Source organism: Pectinophora gossypiella, chromosome 14, assembly GCF_024362695.1.
Source record: "Pectinophora gossypiella chromosome 14, ilPecGoss1.1, whole genome shotgun sequence".
In the NCBI taxonomy this organism is placed as follows: Eukaryota; Metazoa; Arthropoda; class Insecta; order Lepidoptera; family Gelechiidae; genus Pectinophora; species Pectinophora gossypiella.
In genome coordinates, this window is record NC_065417.1 from 14,856,770 (window position 1) to 14,880,756 (window position 23,987).

The window sequence follows — 23,987 nt, forward strand, 5'->3', positions numbered from 1 at the left end:
ACAAATCTAAAACAACCTTCTAAAAATTTAACTTTGGTCAATAACCCGACAGAATTAAGTTGATAGCAAACGTCAAACGGTTTGTATACCAGCGAGAAACCTATTTGATTCGCCCGCTATTCATTCATTTTAAAACTAACATTTGTCAATCATCTGTCGTTTTCCGGCGGATAAGAAAATGATGGGTATAACTTAAAATAAAATTAGGAGTCTGCAGGAATCGGGGCCATTTACTATCTTATCTTAATCATATTAGTATGTAGCAAAAAACAACCATAGCCATTGCTTATATCGTTGGAATAATTATAACATTATTTATAACGATTTTGCGTCTCAATAGACCACACAAACACAACAGTGAAATATTCCACAACAGTAACCATATTACGTATCGTCTAACTCCTTTCCATAACGGTCAATTCTTACATTCAAACATAAAAAAGCTGCTTTTCGAAACATTCAAACAAACAATCGATCGATTCTAAATTTATTGATACGACGTCAGAAACACGCTTTTTTCAACAAAAGGCAATTAGAACTAAATAAATTAAATAGTTAACAACACAAGCGCATTATTCCGAACGTATCAGGTTACGAGTTACGTACTGTTTTTTTTTTTTTAATTTCCCCTGAGTTGTGTAAGAGATTCGTTTAACATGCAGCCAGTATATTTTCATTGTGATAACTAATTAGCTTTTGATTTATAATTTATAGTTTTGAGCCTTTAATTATGATTTATTAATGGCTATTTAGCGCGACTTAGAATATTTATATTTTTTTTTAGTTTTCGGTTGTAAGAGTGTTAGAAAGGTAGCTTTGCATTTTATAGTTTTTTTGACATTATAATAAGTAGGTGTTTATTTCTTTTTTTATAAAGCAGGCTAATTGTCCTTTACAATAAAAACTTTGAGCCTACGCAATACCTTAACCTTTTAATAAATTGGTGCTACTTTTGAATAGCACCGTGATGGAGTATGCTCCATACCTCCTTCGCCTGATTGCGGGAAGGCCTGTGCCCAGAGTTGGACGTGTATAAGATTATGTTATGTTTTATTAACTGTTGAATAGAGTTATTTGAAATATGTTTGGGAAAGTAAAACATGCATTCACTTTTAAAACTAAGTTCGAGATGTTAATTATTAATGCAAGTAATTTGTTTTTCTACAGAACTTTATTAAACAAGATTTAACACGCACTATTAAAAACATAGCATCTTGCTTAAGCCTTCTCATATTGATAAATTAACCAATTAGTTAACTTATACAGTTTAAATTAAACTTATGATATGAGAAATGTACTTTTGAATGGTGACATACGGTTTTGTTCACCTTGGTAAATATGATATTTATAAGACGGCCATTTTTTTATTTTTCATCGTAAACTTTGCTAAAGGATGGGCGTTACAACCTTTTATTTTTAAATGATGATAAATAGTAACAATATTTATTATTTAATAACTTAATTGATGGTATTGATAACGTTTTTATTTGCTGCTTTTTTGAATATCGAAATTGGATTCTGAATATATTGTGCGGAACCATTTTCTTTATTAGACGCCATTTTGTCGTACGGCCATTTGTCACATTTATTATTAAGATACATAAAAAAAATATTATAACGTAAACAGCCTATATACGTCCCACTGCGGGCATAGTCCTTCCCTCAAACAACCGAAGGGAGTATTATGATACATGGTACTTTAATTATCATTTTATTTGTACTTTCCTCTTGAACCGGGCGTCAGGAAAAATACATGGAAATGCAACGGAGGTTTACTTTGTGGTTTCTTAGATAAAGGCGTGTGCCAAGCAGTGGGACTTATATAGGCTGTTTATGTAATGTTTATGTCTATTGGAGACTTGCTCACTCACTTTATAGATGCCACAAAACAGAAGAGGCGTGCCTGAAGGTAGTTTAATGAAAATTGAATCGAGCGACATTATCACACGACAAAAACCAAGAAAATTGATTCGGAGTAGCAAATTGCTTGCGGTAGGGTGTCCATGATGTTCGCTGCTCTGGTATAATTATTATTATCTTAATAATATACAATTATCTCAATATTGATAAACGGGTTGGCGATATTTAACTAGTACAATATATCTAATATTACAATACTTACAGTGTAATATACTAACTTTTTTTGCGACTTGGCTCCTGAGTTTCCAAGTAAATAGAAATAACATAGCTACTTTTCGTTTAACATTCTACATTTAACTTAAAAGGAAAAAACAAACCTTTTATTTTAAGCATAAATTACTTTTTTTAAGTAGTTTTTTGGCCTATACACTATCTATACAAATAAACACGTTATTCCGCTATCTCGTTACTGCGTATAAAATGGAAAATCAACAAACACTCTCAAATAATAATAAATTCGTTGCTACTCTACTGATCTCCGACGTGGTGAGACAATTTGCGACGTGACTGCTCTTACGCATGCGCATATTACGTACACACTCGTACGTCCTTTTAACGCTTTTGTTTCTAGTACAGTTTGTCTTCATCAATTTCTTTTAATACTAGCGGGCCTTACACGGTTACGCTACCACGTGTGCCGCGACGAATATGTACTGTTTTTTATCGCGTAGAACTCGATCCGTGCAGCTCGGCGCGTTACCGTGAAAAGGGTTCTGTCACCGTTAGAATGTTACATTATTCTTGAGTAACATAGGTTATATTTATTACTAGAAAAAATAAATAGGGATCCTTACCAAAATTTACTCTTAAAATATAAATGTCCATCCGTGCAAAGCCGGGACGGGCCGCTGGTGAATCATATTCATAGCAGTTGCATTTGCCAATCGCTATTGCAATACGTAATACGAACCTTAGATATGAAACACCATTAATCATTAATATTATTTTCGAGTTTATGACCGATATATATGATTAAATAACAAATTACAAAATAATTACTGAACTACTTTTTGTCATAAATTAATTTCGTTTTTATATAAAAAACGTGGCGTTTCCTGGTCGCGTTTTTCACGTGCTTTATAATAAAGTATTCTGGGAAAATATTTTCTTCGGTGTAATATAATATAAAATTAGGTGATAACGATGAAAAAATAACAAAAAAAAAAATTCTGTGGAGGCTGATATCCGCACACGGAAATGGCGGTGGATTGGCCATGTCCTTAGAAGACCTGTGGAGCACCCGTCCCGACGAGCTCTGACCTGGTGTGCGCGTGGAAAACGCAAAAGGGGGCCTAAGAAGACCTACTAAATTGCAATAGAATACCAACAAAGTTATGGTATTTAAACTAAATAAAAATCAAAATGCTGGCGTCAACATTGTTCTAAATTTAAAAACTTTTTCGAATTTTCCAATTTTAAAAACGTTCAATCTAAATAATAATCTACTTATATAATTAAGTAAGTAGGTCGTATTTGGTTCAAGATAAATTATGAAATTCTGATTACTAAATAAAGACAGATCTAAAACTAACGAAGAACATTCTCTTATTCCTATTTAACTTATTTATATGCATTTTAATCAAGAAAAAAGTAATAATAATTCCGATATTTTATTTTCATTTTCTATACGTCACAGTGTGCTTTTTTATACAAGTTCCATAGTGATTTCGTGTTTTGACGTTTAGTAAGAAGTCGCTGATTTGACTAGTTAGAAACTAGCCTATTATAAAATGTATTGCTCATGTCGGAAGCATTCTCACACAGACTTTTTCAACGCCCTTAATAGAACATATTTTAAAGTGCGACCAACAACACTTGATCGTTGTAACTCTTATTTCTTTCAACAGCCGAGTGATTTATATTGTCTTGGTGACAGTGACTGGTCCACCGAGCATTGAAGCGTCAATCCCTGTTGCTTAAAAGGTTGTATCGTCGACTTACTTACATAGAATTTCTAGATTTTATACTATGATAAGACTAAGCTGAATTCTGCTTTAGCCGTTTATAGAGTAAACTGTGATATAAATAAATATTAATAGTGTGTTTTGATGAAACGGAAAGTTTGAATTATGCAGTGAGTTTAGAAGTATTGAGACCTGGGGCCTGTGTTATAAAACTTACAATTGTAAATTACAACGACAATTTGGTGTTCATTACGTAGCTAATTCGAACCTGCAGAATATTTGTGATCACACACTCCGCAATGTACATCAAATTGTCATTGTAATTTACAATTGTAAGTTTTATGAAACACTGATTTAACCTCCCTTAAGGCCGAGAATATTCAAATTCAAATTGATACTTAATTGTACCGAAATAAAAGAAAATAGTTACAACAGAGACTTTAGTTAAGTCTCAAAGGAGTTTAGATTTAAAAAAAAAGTTCGGTCTTCCGACTTTAATGGATTGTAACATTTTTATGTCGTGGCGGTCTAGTCGTCGGGAAACACATCTTGAGGTCTAAAAAGTGCGGGTTCGAATCTCGGGTCGAAATTTATCACTGAATCATTGTTGTTATCGCAACAAAAATGTTGGAAGCAAAGCAGTTCAGAACTCAGTTGTCAGATATCGGCGATAAATCAGTTAAATTGAAGTAGATATCTTTATGTATCCGTCGAAAATAATTGATTCAGTGAAAAAACATTTATGTAATGTGTAGGTACTATGATGTCGCTTCCGAACATCTCATTTGCAGACTCATTGGTAGCTTACACTTTTTAATTTCTTTCTATTGTGTGAACAAGCCTTAATACTGCTCGTCTATCTGGATAACAGAGAAGTTGTTACTGATAAACTATCCTTACACTCTTCAAAGAAGGATTAGTGTAAAACGCAACTCAATGCTCTTCATAAGAAACAACCTAAATTTTATACTTTATACAAATCCATCGGTCATTGACCTTTCTTTTTTTGCGCTAATAACCAGAATATAAATGTTTACCTTGCATCCTTCGCACGTAAACGCTCCAAAATGGAACCCCGCCGCAGGTTCCCCGCATACTTTGCACTGTTGATTCATCTGAAAAAAAAAAATATACTGTTAAAAAAATAATCTTCTTCTTCTCTGGTGTCAGGGTTACTATTGAGCCGCCAAAGGCTCCTGACATGACTCATGTAATGACTACGTACTTACATCAGTAAGTAGTAACTGGGACCAACGGCCTAACTTGCCTTCCGAAGCACGGATCATCTTACTCTCGGACAATCAGGTGATCAGCCTGTATTGTCCTAACCAAACTAGGGATTACAAAGTGATTTTTGTGATATGTCCTCAACGGGAATCGAACCCGGGACCTCCGGATCGTGAGCCCAACGCTCAACCACTGGACCACGGAGGTTGTTAAAAAAAACAATAAAATAAAAACATACAAACAAAAACATATTGCTTCTAAGCTGTTCTGGGAGCAAATAGAAAACATAAAACACTTTCAGCTACTTGTCTTTCCGGGCATGGCGTAAAATCCGACAGAGGGATTGTCTCCTCTAACATGATGACAATGTTCATCATATCCAGCTTACGACATAGTATCAACAGTGACTGAAAGTTGTCTTTGATTACTTGTGGCTCTGCCACCCCATCAGGGATTACGGGCGTGAGTTTATGTATGTATGTATAAAAAACCCCAAAAAAAATATTAATCAGTTTATTATAGAGGAACATAAAAATAACTCAAAACAATGGCGAAAGACATTACTGAGTTAATCGAACTTAATAATGCCGAGGAATTTATCATCGCTGACCTAGGTTCGACCAAGATTCCTTAAAGAACTTCATAATCGAACCACATTTCACTCGATTTAATTGCAATTTCTGATTGATACCGAATGTATCTTGCCTTGCATTGCCTTGTTCGTTACATGTATATAAGGGTTAACACACACCGAATAATTGATCCGGGACGATTTTGAACATCTAAAGAGCACATAAATAGGTTTTTTTTTTGTCGACCTAGCTTGGTAAAAACCTCGCCAATCTTGGTTAGATTGGCTTTCACTTTCTAGATGTGATACTCCTTCTAACAAACACACGCCTATTAAGCGTGATCCACCCTAGACCACATCGTTATTTACCATCACGTGATATTGTGATCAAACGCGAGTATTATGATTTCTTCCTGATGTATTGCTCTGCTCGCGTCTACCATCAGAATGGATGTACCAATTTCCCAAACCCTGGAGGGAGTATTTTCTTCCCGCCTCCGTCACATTTTACGTTTTATATTTGCGCGGGAATGTAACTCACCAATCACGTGCTACCTCCATAGTTAATATCCCTACAGATGGCGCCACTGTTAATCATAGACTAAATACCGCAGAATAATAACTAAATACCATTGTTAAGTGGTCTCCAAGTGATTATAGAAGGTCACATAAAAAATATATTGTCATTATCATAACTTTGTAAAATATTAGCCATATTGTTAGAGCATAGATTAATAACTAAGAACTGGACAAGTGTTACAAAATATGTTTGATTTGTTTAAAATCATGACACGAGTCCATATTAAGTATTTAAAAAAAAACATTCGAATTAACTCGTGTTAGCACTCGACTCGTGTATGCAAACCTTTACACATAGCACTTGTAATTACCGTAGCTCTAGTGTAATTTACAACAAGTAAGCACTTTAATGTCAAGCTTCCTGATCGTATTTCAGCATTCCTTTGAAAGTTATGGTTAAGTAATTGATATTTTTTTCATGTTTATTGTTGTCGGTATATAGGTATTTTTACATTTTTATTGCCCGATGACAAGTTAAGGCGCGAAATGCTGGTCTTGTTTTTTTTTATTGACCGCACGCGATGCTATGTGGTCTACAGTGACATTGTAGTAAGTTCCTGTTTTTTTTTTATAAACATAACTGTTTGTCTTCGGTCAGATAGGTAGTAGCTTCTGTAAAAAATGGACCTATCAAATCTGCATGCAATTAACAATATGACCTAATTTAGCGAGTCTTCAAATAAAACATGTCGGAAGAGGGGACCCCAGTCGATTTTTTTTTATTTTCATGGGATAATAAACAAATTATACATGATTTTAATAACTTGTCTGGGAAAAGCGGTTGACTGCATCCTTTTTTTCTTTACTTTTTTTTTTGGCGAAAGCGATGGTGGATGCCTAGAGTTTTTTTAATATTGTAAAGTTAATATTTAGTAAAATAATTTTGGACTGAGAAATTATTTTGCCCTTTGATTACGTACAACTAACTACACCTATACAAAATCTACCAAAAGAATCACTTTTTAGACTGCAAAGAGCATATAAGTAAAAGGTTTGAATTATATGTTTTTTTTAGTTGATAATTAACTTTTATAAAAATAAAAATAAATGCCTACTTTATTGTTGATTTAAACTACTCATTCAACAAATTATAATCATTATTAAAAATGGTCTCAAAAAAATATTTCGATGACATTGTGCCATTCAAAAATGTCATGTTGAAAAGTGACATGTCAATTCAAATCAGGTGCAAGAAAACATTGAATTACTATTAAAACTCGCCAGTCACGCACTGCCGTAATTTCTATAACATTCGTCATTTCGACATTTTCATAGCAACAGGACTGTGATCGTGTATCGAATGAGTACTCACAGTAACGCTTATAAAGTTTAACTATTCAATACATTTTTTTCAATTCAAAGAATCGCTTCCTACTTACAAGAGCAGAAGTGTCGAGTGTTATGATTATCAAGAGGTCTTGGGCCTAAAAAATTGGGTTCTCGTGCTTCCATAAAGCCTTAAATAAACATGGTAGTCCGCCGGTATTTTCAGCTCAAGTGGTCTCCAAGTGATTATAGAAGGTCACATAAAAATATATTGTCATTATCATAACTTTGTACTACCTATTTCGAAAATATTACCTTTCATTTACGGCCATGTAAGTACCTAGTGAATGCTGAGAAAGGTAAGTCTAAGTATAAAAAATCACGTCAATTTTTTTTATTCTTAAGACTTCTATTACGTACTAAGGCATGGAAAAATTTTATAACGTAACTTAGTTAAGGTGGTAATTCATGTTAAGGAAATATTGCGAAGATGTCGGAAAGGTGATGAAATAATTTTAATGCGTTTGCAATTTCATAATTTATAAATTATGTATGATATGAGCGTTCGTCCAAAGGACGAAATATCCCAAGAGACAAAATATACGACTCTGGCGACCCGATTTCTCTAGCCATAGAGGCGACTAATCAGCTCCCGACAACATAATACTTTAGGATCCCCGACATCAACCCGGCGTGGTCGATTTCCTAGCGTTTATTATGGGCAAGTGAATTAAAAAAAAGATTCAGAAGCTATCAGTCAACGGCCAGACAATCAACGCATTGCGTGCCAGCATGTGTATTTTACTAACCCAATCGCCATTGAGAAAAACGTTTTGGCAAGTTGTTCAGGGCATTTCTTTAAAAAAATTAAATAAATGTACAATAATGATATGTTGCGGAAGGGTTAACGAGATGGCGTGACTGCGCTCTGTTAACATATCTGAATTCCTTTTTGTTTTTAGGGTTCGTTGGTTCAGTGTAAAACGGTTGCATGTGTGGTCCGGGTGAGAGCCCTCAGCGCTATCCATTCGTCCGGCCAAGTAGTTAATGCCATCTGCGGCAAATCTACAATACGTCACGTTAACAAAAAACAAAAAAGAGCATGTGTGGTCTTGTTACATTGAGTCTGATTTTATTATGTCATCAATTCGATCGTTTGATCTGAAAAAGAAAATGGCTTCAACCAGATGTCTTTTCTCTAAGATGCTGTGAACTGTTTACCAGGTTCGATTCTCAGATGGTCAGTTAATTTGGAAATCGTATTTATCTATTATTTATAATTATTAAAGAAGAATTTATAATTATTGGACGTGACGAAGTTACGTATGTTTCTGATTATGTGACAGATTGTATTATCTTAAGTATAATAAATAATAAATTTAAAGAAGTCAGTTTTCTTCATCAAAATTACCTATGTAATAAAATAAAATAAAAATGTTTTATAAGCCATCATTTTATTTTTTATACGGAACCCTACGTGTGTTTTCGCTCGTTCTTCTACTTGTTTTATTTTAATTCGCTGCGCAAGCGATGACGGATTGAGTGCACCTCGCTGCGCGGTGTAAAGTGCGCAACACGACAGCTCGCCCGTTGTAATGGATTCTCTTCGCAAATTTTTGGGTCGCGAGCAGTCGCGGCGGCCGAAGGGTTAACTGTTTGCATAGTTGACGTGTGTAGGTTCTTGATTTCTTTTTCTGAGGTACTTAGTCAATCTTTTAGGGAATAATGTGGGGTCTTTTTGGTTTAGGATGGAAAGCGTGTTAAGGATAATGAATGCATTCTTTTTGGCGACTATATTGAACTGGCTACCCGTAGGCCTGTTCTCTTATTTTTTCCTACCGGGTGAGAGCCCTAAACACTCTCCATTTTTCAAAGTAGTTAACGCCATCTAAAGAAAATCTACAAAAAGTCACGTCAAAAAAAAAAACAAGTATTTGTGAATCTTGATCACACACGGACTCAAATGGGTGCACATTCCTTTTGGTCTTCTAATAAGATAATATGAACAGCCTATATACGTCCCACTGCTGGGCACAGGCCTCCCCTCAATCAACTGGAGGGGATATGGAGCATACTTGACCACGCTGCTCTACTGCGGGTTGATGGTAGAAAAGTAAAAAAAAAATTGTAGTTAATAAAGTGAAATTTGCTCAAATGATGCGAACTTTTCGTAAAAATCTGCATACTTAAGAAAGAAACTCGAATTATGAGTATAATAAAGTCATTCTCTCAATATGGGAGTATGTACCATTAATCCGATGCATTAAAAAAATGACACCGCTTTCTTTTGGGCGGCGCCTCGCCTTGAAAAATTAGCGGCGTACAAAGACAGACTCGTTAACAACAAAAGAAAATTTCAACCATAATTGAGGTATAGTTGAGAATGATAAAGAGAAACGATTTGTAACACACCAACAAGGCGAATACTTCGATATTATCAACAATGATTTAACTCTAGAGGTACACCAGAAATTACTTAATTAAAGTGACATATCTGCAAGGGAATAATCAGATAAAATTATTAAGATTGTAACCCAAATACTGGACTTTGATATATCATTTGGCAAGCGGTCGAATGCGATGGTTCTCGAGATAAAATCAGTTCGATTTATAAATGCGTCTTTGACAGTGTATATCGATCCTTAAACAAATTAAGGACATGAAAAAATCGCTCGTATAAATATCGTTTCGAGACCAATAAGGGTCATTATTGTCTTTTTTGGCTCGTAATGAGATAAGATTTTGACCTGATGTATCAGCGGGATGACCATGCGAAAGTTTCGAGCCCGATTTTGTTGAAAAGATACTCATAATGACGCGAGATACGAAAGATTATGTTTGGGTCTTGGTCATATTGATAAGTTAGTATTCAGCATAATATTTCGCATATTTGATAAAGAGGTGATTTATGAAAATATTCAATCAAGCAATCAATTCACTAATACATATTAAATACAAAATATATTTTCAAAATAAGGGCAAACAATTTTTTTTTATTATTCTATAGGCTCGCCCCCTATTCAAATTCAAATTATTTATTTCACATTAATATCCATAATTATAAGTACATTAGATTAGATAAATTAAAATTAAATTATATAAAAACAAATAAAATTAAAATTACCAATGTCCTAATAAATAAAATAAAATAAAAATTATTACTAAAAATGAAATAAAATACATGAAATAAAATACACATGGGACTTACACATAGCTGGTGAGGAATGGGTGTGTATATTATACACTTCTGCCTATCAAGGGTTGATACGATATGTGACCTAGACTGTACTGGGCTGATTTTCCCTTCGCGGGTTGGAAGGTCAGGCAGGTAATCACTTCTATAAAAAACCGGACCTGTCAAATCTTCAGATTAGGTAAGCGGACCCTGCGTTATACGGGATAATGCTACGGGAATAATGATGTGTTACTCGTCAACTCTCAACGCTTTTTCTAACTAAACCTCGAAAACCTGTAAAGTAAAGCCTCAAAGACCTCCCAACTCAAAACATTAAGCAACCCTGTGAACACTTGTTAACCTCACACACAGACCTTACATACAATCTGAAACAGAGATTGACGAAAACAATATGCAATTTGCAACGCGTAAAAGATGTAGAACTGGCGTGCCCAATAAAACATTCCTTTGTATGGTATAAGGGGAAAGCGGAGAGCGAGTGAATTGTTGCAAGTGAGGTAATGTTCAATAATGTATGAATGCATTAAAGTGACGTATATTATGCGGTAACAGCCTCCGTGGTCTAGTGGTTAGAGCGTCAGGCTCACGATCTGGAGGTCCGGGTTCGATTCCCGATGGGGACATGGTCGAAATCACTTTGTGAGACTGTCCTTTGTTTGGCTAGGATCACCTGATTGTCTGAAAAAGTAAGATGATTCCGTGGTTCGTAGGGCACGTGAAGCTGTTGGTCTCGGCTATTAGCCGTAAAAACACCTTCACTAACCCGCAGTGGAGCAGCGTGGTGGATTATGCTCCATATCCCCTCCGGTTGATTGAGGGGAGGCCTGTGCCCAACAGTGGGACGTATATAGGCTGTTTATGTATGTTGTGCGGTATGCGTTTTGGTATTCTGCTTCATTTCACATTTCCGTTTTATAACACATAACATAGCATCATGTTTGATCCCTCGATGTGTGTAGTATATACATCTACCCCTCGCGAGCTATGTTTAAGTCCCATGTAATAACGGCCTCCGTGGACCAGTGGTTGAGCGTTGGGCTCACGATCCGGAGGTCCTGGGTTCGAATCCCGGTGGGGACATATCACAAAAATCACTTTGTGATCCCTAGTTTGGTTAGGACATTACAGGCTGATCACCTAATTGTCCGAAAGTAAGACGATCCGTGCTTCGGAAGGCACGCTAAGCCGAAGGTCCCGGTTACTACTTACCTTTTGTAAGTACGTAGTCGTTACATGAGTCATGTTAGGGACCTTTGGTGGCTCAATAGTAACCTTGACACCAGGGTTGATGAGGTTGGTAATCCACCTCACAACCCACACGATAGAAGAAGAATGGGCGTGGCTATTGCCATTAACTAGGCATATACAGTTAGTGACATCGTAACGAGTACTGAGGGGGATGATTCAAACCACGATTCTGATTTGATATCAAGTGGAATTTTCTCTCAGAAAATTCATGAAATTGTTTATGTTTTCTTTTTATCTATTTTCAGTTCCACTCTTTTGCGACGGAAAATTCCACTTGATATCAACTCAGAATCATAGCTTCATCATGGAATCATCCCTCAAAGTTTTCGTTACGATGTCACTAACATTCTGTATGGTGTCCCTTATGTAAGCGGTATGCATCTTGTTCTTCTGCTTATTTGACTTTAACATCATCATCATCAATTTAAGAGCCACGCTCTTGTCGGTGTAGCATTTTCCATTCCAGTCTATCAAAGGCCAATTCCTTGACTTCCCTATAAGACACGACGTTAACCTTTTCTTTAATCTGTTCCATGTGACTTTAACATAACAGACATATAATTTAGCTTCACGCCTGTACCTCAAACGGGGTAGGCAGATGTATATAGTACACCAACTCCTCGTCAGCTATGTTTAAGTCCCATGTATTTGGGGGTGAGGCTATTGCTATCAACCGGACACAAGCCCTGGACACCATGTTCTCCGTTCCATGTTTCCTAATCTATGATCGGGCTAGTTTTTCCTTCCGGTTAGTAGATCAAACAGGCAGTCGCTTCTGTAAAAACTGGACTAGGCAATCAGTCATATAAGCGGACCCTATGACGGGAAAACGCTATTACAGAATATATAAAGTTGAATTTTTGGGTAGATAAAGTTAAATGTTACACAAGCTATGGGCAGACCACCTGTCACAAATACGATTCACGAGGCTGCTACTGGATCTATCGACCCCATTACGAACTATGCTCATGAATACTTAATTTACAAAAAAAAATCTAGATTACCCAATCCGCTAGTATCCCAACCCTTTAACTGCGTGAACCCTAAAACGGCTACGAATTGGCAACTTAAACGAAAACACATCATTGCGAGGAAGGCGTCCGCTTAAAAGGAGTGCACTTCTAAACTCGGAGAGAAGCAACTGTCTGCTTTGCATGTCTACAACCGCGGTCACAATTGGATCGAGTCGCATCAAAAACTGGTTAAGCGTGAAATTGTGGACAGACTGATGGTTCCGCACTTGTGAGAATTAAGTTATATACAAAATCATCAGTTTTAACGTTTCACGCACTTTATACATAATCATCGTCCCGTAACTACCGTCGTTGGGAAAAATAAATTAATGAGGCTCCTTTTTAATAAGAAAAAAAATTATCATTTATCGGATAAAATGATTCAAACATTATTAAAAATGACTTTCTTCTTTCTTTTTTTTATATAAGTACCCACATAATCCTATTAGTCACTCGGGCACCGCTTTAGTCCATCATAGATCTTCGGGATTCACATTTGCCGGCCAAGTAGTGAACCAAACTACAATAAGTCTTAAAACGTCTACAAAATTGCTAGACTTATATTTGTACAGAAGAACTTCCATCTTTGATGAAGTCTTTTTTTTAAGTATTTTTTTTAAGTCATAATGAAGTTTTTTTTGTAACTTATATGCTCCTATAATGTAAATTGTACACATTTCTCACATTTTGAAAAGACTAAAGGATTAAAGGTTTTCTCGAAGGTTTTCTAGAAGGACGTACATTGACGAAATTGGAGATTTTCAGTACGATCTTCTCTAAAACGGCGTGCCTGTATGAAACAATTGATGAATGTGGAGGAAGCAAAAGAAGTGTGTCAGGATTGAAGCAAATGGAAATCCTAGTCTTTGCTTACCCCGATGGGAAATAGACGTAAGTTTATGTGTGTATGTATGTACATTTTCTCTAGAATTTCTGTTGAGCTATTTTGATACGGAACCCTAAAAATGGATAAGGAAATGTCACACGTAGATCTGTCCAGTTATGGGCATTTTGTGGTCGAGTACCATCTGAGAAACAGCCTGCAATGCAATTTGTTAAATATTTTCATTCTATACTTCCATAGATTTAAGATTTAAACTTATGGCAATTTTATGTCTTTTGAATGATAGAATTTACTGATTCAGTTTCACCCATAGTAGAAGACAACTGGGGGGTTAAAATGGCCTCATCGAAGCAATTCATCTAAGAAAGCAATATTGCTATTTGACAGTTGTTTGCATTGCGCACTTACTTTTATATGCGCACATGTCAAATTGCAATATTGCTTTCTTAGATGAATTGTTACGATGTGGTCATTTTAACCCCCCTGTAAGTTACGGAGTAGTTTATAGGTTAATAATTGTATAACTAATAACACGTGTTTAACAGGATTTGTATCCTAATGATGGCAATAGGCTCGCCCTATTACATGTGGGTACTTTACACCTCTGAATACGGGCGTAATGGTACGTTGTAATGTTGTTGAAACAGTAACATTCATAGAAAGATTAGATAAGTCGTCACAAAAAAGTTAAGTAGTTTATATTTGTAACCATTTTTGATTTTCTTACATTATAATTATACAATACACAAACTCTTGCTCGAAATCCGTAATAGAGTAGAAAGAGTCACAAGTAATTAAAAACTTTGCAACAAATAAAACAATTTTCACATTTCAAACACAAATATGTTAAATGATTCCGCTATCCCCAACCACCTGTCGCGAACTCGACCCAAATTCGAAACGAACTCGCAATAAATTTCGCTGGAGGCGTGTACGATCCGACGATACGTTGCTACCACTCATATTTGGCGAACGATATACGAAAGAGTCATTAAGGGATTTAATGGCGATTGCCGATAGCAAAAACTTATTATAAGTCAAATTAATGGTTTCTTGGTAAGGGAGATCTAACTGTATTTTTATTGTTTGATTAATGGAATGTTGTATGACCCAATTCTGATAATTATGTGTGAAAAATATAAAAAAGACATAAATATTTAATAAAATTGGCGTAGTCCTGTAAAACGAATCTTGGCCTCCAATCCCCTTTAAGTACTCTGGTATTTAAAGAATACAGTTGTTTCTGTAACACAATACCAGACTTTAACGTGTACCATGACCGTTTACATAAATATATAGGAAAAATCTTGGACTATATCAAGCCTAACATAAGTCTAAATAGTCTTACTTATATATAGCCATATATATATATGGGTGACCACAAAAAAAGTTTTCATCTCGAGCTCCTCCGTGCTTCGGAAGGCACGTTAAGCCGTTGGTCCCGGCTGCATTAGCAGTCGTTAATAACCATCAATCCGCACTGGGCCCGCGTGATGGTTTAAGGCCCGATCCCCCTATCCATCCATAGGGAAGGCCCGTGCCCCAGCAGTGGGGACGTTAATGGGCTAATGATGATGATACTACTAATACTTTTAATTACCTACTTACCCTACAATTCTAAAAGTTATGTACGCCGTAATTATCATGTATATATTAGTTAAAAATACCGTTACTTTTAGTATAAATAATGTTATAATATTATAAATCCACATGGATTTACTTTTATAAATAAAAATACTAAGTCGGCGTTATAAAGGACTTCTTTTCGCCATTGAATGAATATTCCAAATAACTTAACATGAAATGGAATCTTACGGTAGTTAGTACGAAAAAGGTTTCGCCATAGGATTCCTTCTTACTTGATTTATGCAACACATTTAAAAGTATTTACGATTCATATAAATTGAAAGATGTTTTATAAATATCGTGTTTGTTATCATTATAACATAGCATATTTTAATAAGTGATTTGAATAAGTTTGTTAAAGATTCTTAGGTAATATATGTGGCTAAAAATATGTAGGAACTTAGGATAAAACCACGTTGAAATACGTTTTAGGATAAATTGAAAACAAAGTCTTACTAACTGTCGACTATGTTAATGGGATAATATGGTTCTTCATAAGTATATTTAGTGTATATATAATTTTAAGACGTAATTAATGTAATTTTTACAATACGAAAAAAAAATTGTTAAAAAAATCATTCAATAACTAGAATGAAACGGCTCTTCTTTAAAATGCTTTTAATTAATTTATAAACCGCTGAGATGTTGAAATAGGTTGTTTGCCACTTGGGGTTAAATAAATCCTTTACTTACACAAAAAGTCTCAATTATAGAAAAATGTTAACAAAGTGTATCCCAATTTTTTTACCCATTCGAGAACCGAACCTGGCACCTTGACATCTCAATCAACATTTTCCAAAATAATAGGTCCCAATTACAGCAACTTTATTTTTACCCAATTTTTCTTTACAAAAACTTCGCTTCTTTAAACTTGAACTTTTTCCGAAAACTTGTTTTTTGACGCCATTTTTGAGTAAATAAAGAAATTAAAATGGATATTAAAGATCGCAATCACTAATTGAATGAACTTCGTCGTTGTAAAAAACTCGAGACCATTTTTATTCGGACAACACCATAAACAAGCAGTTTTTGGCAGTTTTAAAAGAATTAATTGTAATTGCTTGTAAAGTAAAATAAATATTTTCGAATTAAAATCTTATTATTTTTAAGTATATAACTTGACATCTTTATTTGTTTGTGATGTTTCTTAAACTTCTTCTCTTCCAATTAAACATGATTAGAGAATTTATTGTAAGTTGAAGTTACCTGGCTAAATGCTATTTTTTTTTAGACCTCAATGACTCTAGGTCTCAGACTGATGAATTTCTAATTATTTTTATGACATGATTAATTCTCCAAATAACAAAATTTTCTCAAAATTTATATCTCATAATGTCATACCGAGGAGCTGGGTGGCGCAGCGGTAAACGCGCTCGGTCTGCGATTGTTGAAGTTAAGCAACTTTCGCAAAGGCCGGTCATAGGATGGGTGACCACAAAAAAAAAAGTTTTCATCTCGAGCTCCTCCGTGCTTCGGAAGGCACGTTAAGCCGTTGGTCCCGGCTGCATTAGCAGTCGTTAATAACCACCAATCCGCACTGGGCCCGCGTGGTGGTTTAAGGCCCGATCTCCCTATCCATCCTTTGGGAAGGCCCGTGCCCCAGCAGTGGGGACGTTAATGGGCTGGTGATGATGATGATGAATGTCATACCTATACAGTATATTTTTCGCAACACGTTCATATGATAGGCCACACAATAAAACCAAAACAAAACAAAAATACAGTAGCGGGCAAAATAAATGCCTGCCTAATTCAAATAAATTGTAAAAAAAAAGAAAACAATTTAACAAATAAAAAACAAAGCACGAAAGTATCGCCAAGTAACGAGGGAAAGTGTTGACAGCTGAGTATTACCGCGTCTGCTGGCGTAGTGATTATATTCTCTTTGGTCTTCTGGCTGAAAGCTATCAAAACGTAATTACATACTGTATTACAAGCGAATAAAAGGCTTTAAAATTTGTATAAAAATCAATGAGGGATGCAGTAAGGCGTTGTGTGCCATGGTGATGTAACGGGTGATTTTTTACATACCTGTTATCAATAACTCTATTATACTAAATATTACTAAAGTCATTACATAATGTAAAACATTACACTTGGCTCCTTACAATTAAAATATGAAATAGAGATGTAAGTTAAAAGTTGTAATTTTAAAGAATATTTTTTTTAAACAGCAATATTATATTATAACAATAAATAGGTTATTTTATTTCAAGTGGAAAAATGTAACAATTATTAAATCATGTTTTTTTTCCGTCGATAGTATATTAGTGATATTTTTTATACAAAAAATGTTTTTACCTTTATTAATTTAAAGGACACATTTTTTCTTCAATAATATTAACAAAACTTTACCATCGATATTATAATGAAAATCAAAACTAAAAACACACCAATAAAAATACACCCTTAACCTCGTTACACCGGTGAGAACTGTATCGGAGTTTGTTTAAACCGTTTTTTAAATTAATTTCGCGCGTCAGTTTGTGTGGCTTGCAATGTAAAGTGGATTGGTGAGACGTATTTAATTGGATGCAGTATTAACTTGAGCCGTTCACGTTTGTGATGACATCTTGGGTTTTTCGGTACTTCGTCAAGATTTCGGTTCTTTAATGAATTTTAGAGTTCATTAAGAATTTTGTTTGCTTAAATTTAGCTTATATAAGTTTTTAAAAATGGGAGGAATGTTTTTTTTATAATAAAGGATTTTGCAAGACACTATAAGACACAGAGAAGAGTGACAGTGTATTGATGACAAAAAAAATGATGACAGAAAGTGTTACACTTAAAACGAAAAAAACAAACACCCAAAAACTTGTAAAAGGAAATAGATTTTTATATACGTACTTACCAATGAAAATTGAAAGACTTTTATAATTTTAATAAATGCGACAAAGATGTTTTTAACTACTGAACAATAACGAAAAAAATATTGTTCATTTGTAAAAAAAAAACATTATATAATTTTAATTATACCTACTTAACCTAAAATCAATTTAATTTTCAATAATCTAAACACTGAGTGATACACAAAGACACCTTAAGATATACAATATGATTTTAAAATAATGTACTTACACTAAAACATAATAAAATACGTTACAGAGTAACAGAACCGTTTGACTCAAAATGTTACAGTTTTCCACGCTCATGCAAATCATCTGATTTCACGGTACGCGCTTCGGTTTCTGACAACCTCTGTCATGGCGGAAAAAACAACAGAAAACCACAAAACCCATACCCAAAACACCCTATTGTAAAACAAAAATATTTAAAAATATTCAAGTAAAATAGACCGTCAAAATTCAAAGGTGAATGTCCACTTGTCATGCCACATTTAATGCACCAGTTTTGTTTAAATTATTATTATTTTAAACAACTATTGTTAACATTTTTCAGTCACCCGAATTTTAACTTAAAGACTCAGTACATTAAGTCCTTTAAAGTTTAAAAGATGTTTTACATATGCAAATGGATTTTAAGGAATTTTGCTCTCGATTTTTTTTTTTATTTGACCGACATGATGACGTTTTGCTGTTGATTGATGGTGGTAATTGTAATTTGAATTATGTTCTGAGAGCAGACTTTTGTGCGATCGTAAAACAAGACTTAATTTACAAAACCCGAGATGTAGACGACGAACGACGATGAAAACACGAGCGACGTGACGTATCTTTGGGAAACAGTCTCTAATAAATGCTACTACATTATTATTTTTTTGCGCACCATGTCAATAAATGAGTGAAGGTTGAAAATCATTATTGCCCTCTGGGAAAATTATCGCTGAAACCTAACCTTTTTTCGGTAGACTGCGGCACCTATGTATACAAAACTACTTAATATCAGAAGACTCATCGAACTGGGATAGTAAATTAATATTGGTATCGTCTGTGGTGTCCGAGAGTATTAATTGTTCTTTTTTTCTTTATTCAAAAATAGAGCTGTGTATATTTCTCGTCTGTGTAGTAAATACAATATGAGACATGATCATAAGATTTTAATTTCCTATCTTTCTAAAATCATACTTTTACTCAAAAACCTACTCCCCAAAACCAGTACCTTAATATTAACCCCGATGGGCTGTGAAAGAAATTGATTTCATTCAATCATCACTAATTGCCGCCTGTAAGGTTCACCCACCTTTCAGGCGCATAAAAAATAACCTCAAAATATTTTCGGTTACGGAAATTCATTAATCAAAGTGAGGTTTCTTTACATCGCCCCGGGGATGGACGAAGGTGGACCGTGCACTGGACTGGAGTAACTGTTTCTTGTAACAAATATTATATTGTATAGATCCTACTGCCTGTATATTTGATTAAAAGTGTAGCAAAAAGTCAGTGGGTGAAGTGAAGTGTTAGTGCGTGAGTTAAGTGAAGTGAGTGAGCGAAGTGAAGTGTTAGTGAGTGAGTTAAGTGAAGTGAAGAGAGTGAGCGTGTTACTGAAAGTGCGATTGTTTTGTATGTTCTTTTGTTAGCAATAAAGAGTTATCGTATTAAATTTTCACCAACCCAAAATTGATCAAAAATGGCTATAAATCGTCTGTCTTACATTTTTATTAAAAAGGAAGCGATATAATGACGTAACAATGCCATAATAAACGTAACTGTAAATAATTCATTTCCCCAATGTGCGTTCACCCTAAAAGCCGATATACAGATGACCGCAGCGGATCGGTCACGATAGTCGGATAATTAATTTGGGCGAAAGTTGCGTCAATTCCGATTTATGGCTTATTGGCTATTAATTAATTGTAAAGACAAATTTTGTTATGACATATTTTATTCTGTGGTCTATGGCGAGGTTGTTACTTAACATTAGTTGGACCACCTAGTTGGAATGGTAATACATTATGTTATATATTTTTTGTGTAATAGCTATCTATCTTTATTGCATCTTGATTTCATTCATATACCAAGTCCGTATGAAAAGTGGCTGGAAGTTGACTTCTGATTAGTCGGCGAATCTGTCTGCATTAAGAATTATGGGCGTGTGTTTATATTATGTATTTCTCTTCTATTTTATATTTGTTATATAATAGGGGGAGAGCGGTTTGCGGCCGTTTAAGACTAAAGTAAGACTCAGAGGGGTGAGGTCGGCGTCTACACAAATTGGTGCGGGGCGCAGAGTTATCGCTTTAGGTACGGTCACGAGTACTAATATGTATACACTTTGAAACCATGTCACATTAATTTTCTGACAAATTAAACCGTAAGTCTCATTAAAAGTCAAATATGATAATGCGACAGGGTTCTAAAGTGTGTACATGATATTGCTCATGACTGTACGTAGTTCATATTTCAGTTATAAGACCTTTCCTTGCATACATCGTCTACGTGAGAAACCCAATTATCAACATAAACATAATATACTATTATATTATAGAAAGCTTAACAAAGCTAAAAAAAAAGTTTTCATCTCGAGTTCCTCCGTGCTTCGGAAGGCACGTTAAGCCGTTGGTCCCGGCTGCATTAGCAGTTGTTAATAACCATCAATTCGCACTGGACCCGCGTGATGGTTTAAGGCCCGATCTCCCTATCCATCCATAGGGAAGGCCCGTGCCCCAGCAGTGGGGACGTTAATGGGCTGATGATGATAATAACAACGCTAAAGGCGATAAAAACGAATTAATAAATAATTAATAGTAATCTTATAAGCTGCATTCAATATGAGACTGGTTGACTGACGGCTTTGTTAATTAATATAATTTTAATTTATGTGAACTCGAGTAATGTACACTTGCTAAGGTGATAATGCAATTCTGTCATTGCCCGTGAAAAGCAAATTAAAAAAAAAGTTTTTTTTTTTTTCAATTATAAAAACATGTTTTTTTTTTAAATATGTAAATGCCTTGTGTTTTTTTTTGTGTAATTAGAATTCCGTGGTAATAGGCGTGATCTTATGTATAGTTTTGTAATTTTATAAATATATATAAAACATTATAAAAAAACAAAACAAAGTTAATATATATATTTATAATATTTTGTTTCAATGACTTTTATAAACAAACTGAAACACTCCATTCAATCGTTACTCGTAGCACGTTGAAAAAGACATCAACGCGTTTAATCAAACCATTTTAAACAAGTAATATTTTGATTTTATTTTTTATGTATGACATTGTTAATACTAGGTATACTAGATACGGTCACGAGTACTAATATGTATACACTTTGCAACCATGTCACATTAAATTTTTTGACAATTTAAACCGCTACATGGCTCATGACTGTACAGATTATCAGCCCCTCGCAGTTATCTAAAACCAAAGAATAAGGAATAATACTACGCATAGAATGGCAACTCTCCGTTCCCCACCAGCGTCTGAGCTAGATTTACCTCACCCCCCTCGAACACAGTTTAGACTTGAATCGTATGGCGTCAGATGTCACACACACAGACGCCCGTATGCAATATTGTCAATGTATGGTGTCTATGTAAAACGAGGTTGTTTGTAAGAAGTGTCCAGGGTGTTTTTAAACGCTATCAATATAAAGACTTTAACATCTTAACACAAACTTACGAGAACCTAGTACATGTTACTACAATCTCACTTGAAGGCTTTAACTGTCGACTAAAAAATCAAAGAAACAATTCACCATTTCATACGATGGTAATAGCTTGTCAAACAATGAACGCGTTGCGATAATATCTTGCTTCTAAAGTGACGCGGAGGTATTTTAAAACCAGTTTATCATGAGCCGTCCCATATACGTCTGATGATGGATTTAAAAGTGCTTGTGAAGTTGGTTTATGTAGTTTTAAATGTATTTAAAACTCAATTTCAGTATGCCTTTTATTAGTGGTACGGTACATTTTTTATTGTAGTAGATTGTAGTACATTTTTTTATTGTAGTAGATTTTCCATTTATGGCATTTACTACGCCGGATAACGGGGAGCGCTGAGGACTCCCATACTCTACAAAATTTAAGACATCAGGGCTGAGGGTGTTCAGTTGGGTGAACCTCTGCTCACGGTGTCGCCTGAGGATTATTTATTTGAAATAATCGACCGTAAATACGATAGTGATAAGCGCTGAATGAAGGACATCGTCCACCACACCAGCGGAGCCGGTATGGGAGGGGGGGCGGTAGATATAATAAGTCACAGGATTCCTCGACACAGTGATTTAGAAAGTGCATTATAGCAACATATACAGGGTGTAAGTGACATCGTAACGAATACTGAGGAGGATGATTCAGCTCATGATTCTGAGTTAATATCAAGTGGAATTTTCCATCGCAAAAGTATCATCAACAGCCCATTAACGTTTCCACTGCTGGGGCACGGGCCTTCCCTATGGATGGGTAGGGAGATCGAGCCTTAAACGATCACGCGGGCCCAGTGCGGATTAATGGTTATTAACGACTGCTAATGCAGCCGGGACCAACGGCTTAAAGTGCCTTCCGAAGCACGGAGGAGCTCGAGATGAAAACATTTTTTTTTGTGGTCACCCATCCAATGACCGGCCTTTGCGTAAGTTGCTTTACTTCAACAATCGCAGACCGAGCGCGTTAACCGCTGCGCCACCGAGCCCCTCGCAAAAGTATAGAATTTAAAATAATTTAAAAAATACAAAAATATCATGAATTTTGCGACGGAAAATTTCATTTTGATATTAACTCAGAATCATGAATAGATTCATCCCCCTCAGTATTAGGTAGGGTGTTACAGTAAAGGTTCAATTGTCAGATGTCTAAGTCACTTGGTTAGCTCAGAAGTAGTACATCTATCTAAATAGATACAGCCTTCGTCACTGCCGTATATAAGTGACCATTCGTCATATCTGTTGTAATAACTTGTCAATGATTTTAATTGATTATTTTAAATATTTACGGAATGATTTTTGAATAATTTGGAATTTCGGATGTTGTTATTTGGAGTTGTTTTGGCTTTATGTTACGTCATAGTACTTAGTAGTAGTTACCTAATTAAACATAATATTTTAAATATGAGATTTTTTGCCGTTAATTTATCTTATACCACGAGCTTTCTGCCCACGAAACCACGTGATATTAACTTTAGCCATATTTGATGCAAATTATGAATTCAAATTCATAAAGTTGAAATCTATGGTTTAGAGCCAGACCCGAGATTCGAACCCGTGACACTACGATGTAAACCAGGGGCCTGTTTAATAAAACTTACAATTGTAAATTACAACGACAATTTGATGTTCATTACGTAGCTAATAAGAAACTGCAAAATATTCGTGATCACACATTCCGCAATGTACATCAAATTGTCATTGTAATTTACAATTTTAAGTTTTATTAAACAGGCCCCAGGTGTCCTCCTTTCAGGGCTACCACGGGTTCAACACTCACCTAATTGAACTTAAATTAACAAAACAATACAATACAATACAAAAACGATTTATTACATATTCAAGGTCCTAAACAATTTTGTAATGGAGGCTGTTGTTCTTTGGACATCAGAACAGCAATAGGCAATGTTTGTTCAAACGTTCCATATTCAAATGTGGTTTGTTCAGACGAGCAGTTATTGTATTTTTATTACTACTTTTTTATTTTCTTATTTTAATTATGATCGTTTTTACATCTAAAAAGTTCGGGGAAAATTAAAGTAATA

At 35.0% G+C, this 23,987-nt stretch overlaps 3 protein-coding genes across 6 annotated transcripts in view; 1 reads left to right on the plus strand and 2 right to left on the minus strand.

Annotated features, from left to right (window-relative positions):
• LOC126372787 (uncharacterized) overlaps nt 1-23,987 on the minus strand; it is a 469,025-nt gene that overhangs the window by 360,459 nt on the left and 84,579 nt on the right. Inside the window, exon 1 of one of the 3 annotated variants that reach the window (XM_050018681.1) lies at nt 14,930-14,933. The exons of the other annotated variants lie outside the window; for them this stretch is intronic. The gene's annotated coding sequence lies outside the window, so the exon portion shown is untranslated. Of the gene's footprint in view, nt 1-14,929; nt 14,934-23,987 lie in introns of those variants that run through there. 3 annotated transcript variants of the gene reach the window in all.
• The window catches only part of LOC126372779 (knirps-related protein-like), a 707,336-nt gene that overhangs the window by 238,425 nt on the left and 444,924 nt on the right, over nt 1-23,987 (plus strand). The gene's annotated exons all lie outside the window — the stretch shown is intronic.
• Nucleotides 1-23,987, minus strand: part of LOC126372790 (protein embryonic gonad-like) — a 135,040-nt gene that overhangs the window by 60,196 nt on the left and 50,857 nt on the right. Inside the window, exon 2 of the mRNA XM_050018688.1 lies at nt 4,862-4,939. Coding sequence (XP_049874645.1) covers nt 4,862-4,939 — 78 coding nt within the window. The remainder of the gene's footprint in view (nt 1-4,861; nt 4,940-23,987) is intronic.